The sequence below is a fragment of the Limulus polyphemus genome, unplaced genomic scaffold (assembly GCF_000517525.1).
Source record: "Limulus polyphemus unplaced genomic scaffold, Limulus_polyphemus-2.1.2 Scaffold1890, whole genome shotgun sequence".
NCBI lineage: Eukaryota > Metazoa > Arthropoda > Merostomata > Xiphosura > Limulidae > Limulus > Limulus polyphemus.
Genome location: NW_013667500.1, coordinates 173,246 through 181,965, shown reverse-complemented (window position 1 = coordinate 181,965; position 8,720 = coordinate 173,246). Strand labels below are relative to the sequence as shown.

General features: G+C 35.8%; 1 protein-coding gene across 3 annotated transcripts in view; it reads right to left on the bottom strand.

The window, feature by feature from the left end:
* Positions 1-8,497, bottom strand: part of LOC106465272 (AP-5 complex subunit beta-1-like) — a 49,461-nt gene extending 40,964 nt beyond the window's left edge. For 2 of the 3 annotated variants that reach the window (XM_022393130.1, XM_013925477.2), the window contains exons 1-4: positions 8,124-8,496; positions 5,922-6,016; positions 5,345-5,468; positions 4,659-4,799 (exon numbers count right to left, since the gene is read on the bottom strand). In XM_022393130.1, coding sequence (XP_022248838.1) covers positions 4,659-4,799; positions 5,345-5,468; positions 5,922-6,016; positions 8,124-8,264 — 501 coding nt within the window. In that variant the 5' untranslated portion in view covers positions 8,265-8,496. Of the gene's footprint in view, positions 1-4,658; positions 4,800-5,344; positions 5,469-5,921; positions 6,017-8,123 lie in introns of all 3 variants that reach the window. The other variant, XM_022393131.1, reaches the window with a different exon arrangement.
* Positions 8,498-8,720: the final 223 nt, after the last annotated feature.

The window sequence follows — 8,720 nt, the reverse complement described above, 5'->3', positions numbered from 1 at the left end:
GGCACGGGCCCGCTGATAAACAATGTGGTCAGAAAGAGTGGGATACCGTCGAAAGGTATCCCAGGCCTGTTTTTGAGCCTTCCGTGCCACCTGGCAGGCAGGACTCCACCATGGACGAGGATACCGTGGAAAACATGTCGAGGTCTTACGAATAGAATAAACAGCCGCCTGGACAATACAGTCAGTCACTGCCATCACACAATCGTCTATTGACGGTAGACAGACGAAGGCAGGATCAAGTTCAGAGAAAGAGGTGAAAGATGGCCAGTCAGCCTGGTCCAGCTTCCACCGTGGCACTCGGGTCAGGTGGCATCGACCATGGCCAACCTCTCTCAGTATGATGAGAAAATGATCACTGCCCCGAGGATCACTGTCGACCATCCAGGAAAAACGAGTGAAAAGTGCAGGGGAGTAAATTGAGAGATCAATGGCAGTAAAAGACTGACTAGGTGCATGAAAGTAAGTGTACGTTCCAGTATTGAAGAGAGAAAGATTGTGATCTGAGAGCATGCGCTCTATGGAACAACCCCTCCCAGAGGGGGTTGTGTCCATTTAAGTCTCCCAAAAGTATAAAGGGAGGTGGCAACTGATCAACAAAAGCATCAAGGTCCGATTGATCATAAGTCTCCCCAGGAGACAGGTAGAGAGAACAAACAGTGATGGCACAACCCAAGGAAACACGTATGGCTATGGCCTCCAAGGGTGTATCGAGGGACACAGATAAGGTGGGCACATGCTGGTCTACCAGCAGTGCCACCCCTCCATATACCCGCCCATCACACAACCTGTCATTCTGGTACAAGGAAAACTGCCAAAGGGTGACTGTATCGGCAGGTTTCAGGAATGTTTCCTGTAAGGAGAGACACGCAGGATGATAGGAGTCAATCAAGGCCTTAATGTCAGTTCCACTGTATCAAAGTGGCCATTTTTATGTAGGTTTAGGAGAACAGGGTGGAGAACCTTTCGGTTTACGACCACCCCGTTTTTCTTCACTAGATGGAGGGCAATAGACCTCCATGGATCCTGCCTTTGAACGAGCGGGCAAATCTCTGTCATCAGAGTGAGAATCCAATGACTGACCCTTAATCAAATAATCGTCCTGCATTTAGGGGCCAAAGAAGGACCCGCACGGACACCAGAGGCTGGTTGACCCAGGCAGTCACTGGAAGGAACAGTGGGGACAGAGATTAGAGTAGATGTAGATTGATCAACTCTATTATCCATGGAGGGCAGAAGACTCTGCACATGACATGAAAAAGACTCTAATGGAGGCACAGAAAGGTCTGTCTGCACTCCCACTGCAGCAGTGGAGCGTAGTGCAGAGGCATATGTCCGTGATGTAGGAGGGAACAATAGCTTCCGAGCCTCAGGATAAGAGATATTATTTGGAGTCTTCAAATGCTGTACCTCTTTCTCCTCCACCCACTTAGGGCAAGACCTAAAGTAGGAGTGGTGGGAACCACCACAATTAACACAGTGAGGGTCCATTTTGCACTCATAGAAGTCATGGTCCTTGCCACCACAACGAGCACATGTCACAGAACCACGACAAGATGTCTTTGAATGACCGAACCACTGACACCGAAAACATCGGAGAGGGTTGGGAATATAGGGCCGTACCTTACAGTTCAAATAACTTGCCTTAATGGTGGCAGGTGGACGTGGTGATGAAAACATCAAAATTAAAACTGAGGTCGGCACCATAATTCCATCTTGACGAGTGGAGATCCTTCAAACTGCCGAAACTCCTTGACTGGAGAAACCAGCAAGGATCTCCGTCTCGAGGATAGATTTCAAATCCCTCTCAAGGATAACTCCTCGTGAGGAATTCAAGGAAGCGTGGGGAGTAACCTCAATGGGTATATCCCCAATGCCCTTTGAATTCAAGAGAAGTTCACTGTGCTTAGGGTGGGAAGTTTCTACTAAGATGTCTCCAGAACGTAGCTTCTTAACTGACTTTGAAGAGCCAGCAAGCCCCTCTAAGCCCTTCTGAATAAAAAAAGGAGACATTTGCCCTGAAGATTTATCTGATAGTGTATGCATGATTAAAAAGCGAGGTACAGGTGTACTGTGTGATGGAGACTGCTGTTCAGAGTCTTCTAGGCGTGGTCGTTTACCAATAAGCAGATTTTTAACATTTTTTTTTTTTTATTTGGAATGGGGGGATCCATAATTAAAGAGAGAGATTCAGTGCCCACTGACCCCACCCGCCATGGAGTCCTACGAGGGGACGCACTACAATGTCAAACAAGGACACTGCAGCAACGCCAGGGTTTCGTGAGCACTATACCCAAACACTAGTATCAGACACGATGACTGTTGGTCAAGAAAGTAGCTAAGTTCCTTTTTTCCCTACTATCAATTATTCTGGGTCATTCACCTGTGGTATCACCTGCACTTTTTCATTGGAAAGATTTCTTTAAGGTTGAAGATCCTTGTATAAGTGAACAGTGATCCTTTCCACTGGCAAGTCAGGTGATACCTTGAGGTTACAACAACAACAATTATTTTTCAATGGGAATGACCAACAGCCCCATAGGTAGCACATGCATTCTGAAAAAAATAGCATTATTCTTTTTTATATATAATGCTATGTTTTCTAAATACTACTTCCTCAGTAAGAGCCCTCAAATCTTCAGTAAACGTGCCATCTTAACACTTTCGCTATAGAAATTTTTTCTGCGTATGTCACGATGCTTTAGTGAATTACATTTAAAGTTTAATAAAACTACTTTCTATCATGGCATACACACAAATTTGACATAGAAATGTAGCTAATAACCCAAATTTTCATACTACTTAAGTTTTACGTTCTAAATTGGTAAGGCAATATTTGAAAAAAAATCCTGAGTTTCCCCTAGTATAAGAAATGTGACATTTGCTCTAAAGATATCTCTTCTTCTTTAAATTATTTACCACTGCTCCGAGAAGTTAGAAATTTAATTAGGACAATAAAATAGAAAAATTAGACCCACCTGTCACATCCTCTCTTTTTAGAAATTGCCAAAAGTTCTCTCTGATGTTTAATACTATACTGTTTGTAAATAATAGAAAGCCAAAGTTTTAATCTATCAAATGACATATATTACTTTGTTTTCTGTATAGAGAGTTGTCTATTTCCCTTCCAGATGGAACTTTATTTCCACAGGAAAAACATCAACGAGCTTAGCTGAAATTTTAAGGGCTCTTGTCACATAGTTAGAAAGCCAGAAAAATTGTGATAGTTATAGGACACCATCTGTTTTATGCAAGTTATTATTCTGTACTTTTTTAGTGTAACAATGCATAAGATTTTACTTATTACTGCTGCATGAAACAAGATAAATTTCTTTGTTCATTAATACCCACTTAAATGATCTGAATTTTAAGCAACATCTGCTCACAACCCAAAGGAAAAGTAAACTTAAGAACAAAATATTTCTAGTTGTAAATAACATGATTGTTCACAGGTTAAATTTATAAAACATTTTTCTTGATGCACCAAACACAATGCTTGAATCATCAAGAATTTTCTTTATGTCTTCTTGAAGTACATTGAAAACAATGTCAAAGGATTTGTAGTCTACCTTGCCCTGGTAGTGACAGAAAATATATGACAGGCAAAGGATTGACACTAATGATGCAGGCTGGTAGAACACGGTCTCCTGTCTTCACAAGGACAAAGGATTCTGTGGTGAAGCTATGGTTGTTTGCAATGTTTCCTTCACAAACAGTCTCTATCTTCCCTTATGGCTCTGGACTGCTGTCTTCTGTTTGTTGGTTTCAAGAAGAGGGACCTGCTTCTAGGAATTTGCAGATATTGGCATCAGAAAGAATTATTTTTTTAATGCTTCTCTTGACTTTGAAGTAAGTGTCCCAGAATTGACACAAGAGGAATGAATAGTTTTGAGGTGTTGTGTTTTTCAAGCAACTCTCCCAGCTCATTTAAGAAGGAGACATCTGCATTTATGGATGCATCATTATTGTTGTCAGGTGGTGTAAGGCCCAGTTGTTTGCTTTTCATCATTAGTGGAAGGAGCAGCTTCCTCCATGCCATCTTCCTTTTTGTCCCACAATTCCTCATCTTCAACAGTTGCTTCAATTTCATCACCTTCACAGTCTATCAGCTCTTGTCCTTCATTGTCTTTTAGTTACAATACCTTTTGGCAGAGTTATAGTCTTCACTAATTCCTTCACACTCGTGAGTGGCTTTGACTTCAAAACTCATTGTGAAAGGCTGTGATCTGGTCCCCCACCAAAGACTACAGCTTATCAGAGACAAGAAAATCTTCTGTTCCATTAAAGGCATTGAAAAACAAGAAATAAAATAATTAACCAATCTTCTTTTTTTCTTGCTGTCAGTTTTCGAAGCGAGTTAACCCTAATTTTTTATACTAATGACAGTAATGCATTTAATAATTTTTATTTAATTAAATAATACACCAAAGAATATAAACTAATAACATAAAACAAGTAGACAAATTCCTTTACCTCAAAATATTTCTGGTTTTGTAACTATGCGACAAGAGCCATTACAAATTCATTCAAGCTTGTCATTAGCTTTCCCATGGGAACGATGTTGGTACTCTGAATGAAATTGACATCTAACTATTCATAACATAACATTAGATATCATATTTTCCAATAAAGTTTATCTCCTTAGACACATTTACACTTACAGGATAAGAGATTTCAATTTCTTGCAGGCATTTGCAAGCTGTTCCTCGCAACAAAGAAGCCTCTTTCTTGGTATTACAAACAATTTCAATTAACAGATCCTTGAAAGAAATCAATTGACCATTGATTGTAGATGAGCTGAACTAACAAAGAAAAGATAAAATGGCAATTATATTCATAAATGCATTTAATTAACAAAATTACCATGAATTCTATTGTTAAAATAAAACGAAGAAATCTGGTATTAAAGATCATTTAAGTAAGTAAAACTATGACATGAATCTTTATTTCTTTTTAATTATATGAAACAAATACATAGACTATAATGCAAGCAAATAACTAATTTCAAATGCAAAGCATTTTAAGCTGAAATAACAATCATTTGCATAAGGAGCATGTTAAATAATGTCTGAAAGTTATTGATTTGCTGATCTTAAATGTTGCATGTAACTAAACAATGGTATATACATATATTGTAGGGATCACTACATGATTTCCCAAAATATATTTCATATCATACTCACACAGCTCTGCATTTCTTGGAATGAATAACCATTTGAAAATAACTTTACTTTTTTAAAATCAAGTGTCTAAAAGGTTACAGGTTCTCTTTTATGGTAAAAGTAATATAGAGCATTACAAAAAAAAATCTTAAACAGAACACTATCAATATAAAAATTAATCTCACATCAAATTCACCACCAAGTAAAATGGTTGCTATTGTAATCAAGAACTGACATTTCAGTTGAACTTTTTCAGTTCCTGCCAACTGGTTAAAAATGCTCTGTAGAGAGCCCACAGTTTGTTCTAATCTGTAACAGAAAAAACATAGTCTGATCAACTGTGGAAGCAAAGTTAAAGACTTGTGATTAAGTTATATATTTTAAAAATTTGCAAAAGTTTAAGTTGTGATAGTTGAAGTAAAAACTTTTACAGTAATATATTTTATAATGCTACATTTACCGTCACATTTATTTGACTCACAATCTTTGGATTAATTTCATGTATATTTCATTTTATGGTTTCTATGTTCAACATGTAATTGACAGCACATACAGTTACATTTGATGGCCACTTGTTTATATGCACACCCATTTCATTGTACACAGTTTAAAGTCTTTCTGCTGATACAATAGCAAATACATTTTTAACATTTTCAATTTTGTCTAACTGATTACTAACAAAATAATAAGATTTAATAAAACATAAACTGAACTGCAACTAGAATCTTATAGAAAAGTTCATTAGAAACAAATGTTATTTACCTGTCTTCATCAGAAAGCAACAGTGTAACATTTTCTTGCAGCAAAGTAAGCAAAAAATTCTTACAGCTATCATCAACTTCATCATTGCACAAATCCTATTTAAAAATATATATTTATATATGTAATAGAACTTTATAACTAATAAATAGCATAAAACATATGAGATACATTATATGAATCTTCATTTTGGACAGAATGCTTTGTACTTACAGAATATTGGTACATAGCCACAAGCCTGAGAATGTTATTACATTTCACAAACACATGTTGTTCATAACTTTGTGTTCAATGTTCTTGGTTTTCACAGTTTCTTGTTACATAAAACCTTTACAAATGATGTGTATTTCAAACTGGTGAATGAATATAAGGTGGTCATTGGTAGTGAATGACTTGACATACAAAGAGGTTATATGTATAAAGCTGAAATAATGATCATACTCTGTTAACATAATTCACCTTAACCTGGCAATTACTTGATCATAGTACTGGATAGAATATATCTTCATACAAAGTATATTCTTTTGGTATTTACAGTATAAGTTACACCTACCTATATATATACCTCCTTCTTTAGCATTTTGTATAAGCTACAACTTTTGATTGTGATAAGTTATAATTTCTTCTGTAATTTCTATTTTTATGCATTTTCTATGCCTTTATTACATATCTAGTATTTTATTTTGTTATATGTATAATATGTTTTGTTGTATTTTGATTATAAGACCTGTGAAAGATCCTACAATAAAGTGGGAAAAAAATAAAATATTATTTGTAATTATTGCACTATTGCCAATAAAGGAGCTTGTTATGCCTGAAATTGTTTGTAATATATATGGATATATTATAATAAATATCTGATACTGTAATTACTAAATGCATTTTGGATTTTTACTAATAAAGTTGAACCATGGGTATCTGTGGGAATATGGAGGGCAAGTGTACCCCCTGAAAAATGAGAAACATAATCCTTTCTTTATTCATTCAGCATATATATGTGTGAATTTTTCATTCACTTCACAATTTCACACTACTTTAGCCCTCCCCCCTCCTGGAAAACTTTGTTCACCCCAGAAAAAATTTTCAGATGCCCATGAGTTGAACAGATTAAGTAACTGAGTAGCTCACACTTCTTTCTTTGAGAGTAACACTTAACAGACCACTTACTTAATTTCACCATAAGCACTCCTGAACAAATTTCATTTATGGTCTTAGTTTAAAGGTAAAATACCAGCTGCCAGAAAAACTGTTGCATTAACTAATTGCATAAAAAAACTACACACTTTGGCTACTGAGAAAGAGATAAGACTCACTGAAGGTATTTTTTCAGTATATACTTCTTGTTAGATTGTCAATAACAGTCAAATGTATATTGACAGAAGTTTTGTTATATCACAAATAATGATATGACAAAATCAAGTGGGCTTCTCATCAAATGTAAACTAACATCTGATGATGGTAACTGTGTTTCTGAAACTAGTTGGCTGAAATTCTCATAAAATTTTATCTTTCATTGTGCTAAAAAACATCATTTTTTTACTCTTAATAAGAAATTCAGTTAGTGAGAAGTTGGATTAGAGCATGCAAAGAATTTGGTGCACAACTGTATATATATAGCCTTTTGAACAGTAGGTGTACAAGTTTCCCATAATAATATAGGCTCTACCATTTCTTTGTTTCAGCCTTCATACTCAGTGTCAACAGAGGCACTGGGCATGATTTTAACACTATGAAAAAGCCCTCCTTAAATTCACACACAAAAAATAAAAAAACTGAAAATATAAAAATCACGCAATATTATGTATTTTATGGTATAGTGTCTCATTTCCAAATTAGACGATATATGTTTATGACAAAACTAATAGTGATACTGACAATGTGACATTGTGCAGCTGTGGACAGGGATGAATCCCACATTATGATAAAAACTGTTAAACTTAAAACTATAGCCTTTATATATGCCTACTATTAATAATACAATGAATATAAAATTATACTAGAGCCTGTGTTATTGTTCAGTATTACTATTACCCTAAGCAACTGAGTAACCGCTACTGCCAGTATAACTTAAGTTATAACTCAAAATAAAGTCTGTAATTTATAAGTTATAACTTGTCTCCTAATCCTATCTGAAAACCAATTACTGAATTAGTTACCATTACCAATAAAAATTAGAATACTACAAAACATAACAGAATAACATACTCTCAGAACGTCGAGATGAAAGGTGTCTGCTTTTATATCTAAGTTAAACAAGAATTCTTTAGGATTCTGCCTCCAGAAAGTAAGGGCATATAACCAATGTTTTCCAAATACCACATCACGTCCACTAACTGAAGTCGCCATGACACTTTAGAACGCCCAACAGTAACGCAGGAAGCTAAATCAGTAACACAGTATTTGTATTGTAAAGACGTTTGTTGTGTTTTATTATATTAAAGGAGCCTCGGGGTTTGAGCAGACATGGACTGCAGTAAAAGGTTGTGAATGTTATTTAATTTCTACTACTACCCAAGAGTACTTCTAGGTGCACAATCCGCCGGATCAGCCACTGACTGTACTGTAGCTTTTTTACAGCATAGTCTGTGATGGTAGGTTTTTACCGCTCGAACACTATGTTTTGACGTATATTCCGACGACATCCATGATAATATAAAATTGTCACAGATGACTTTTTTAATCTTAAAATTTAACACGAAATATATTCTTACATCTTTTTTTGGTCAAAGAACTTTTCCTAGATTGACATCATGCAATGTGTTTTGTAAAATATTATTGGAAAACTCATTTTAACACATTGAT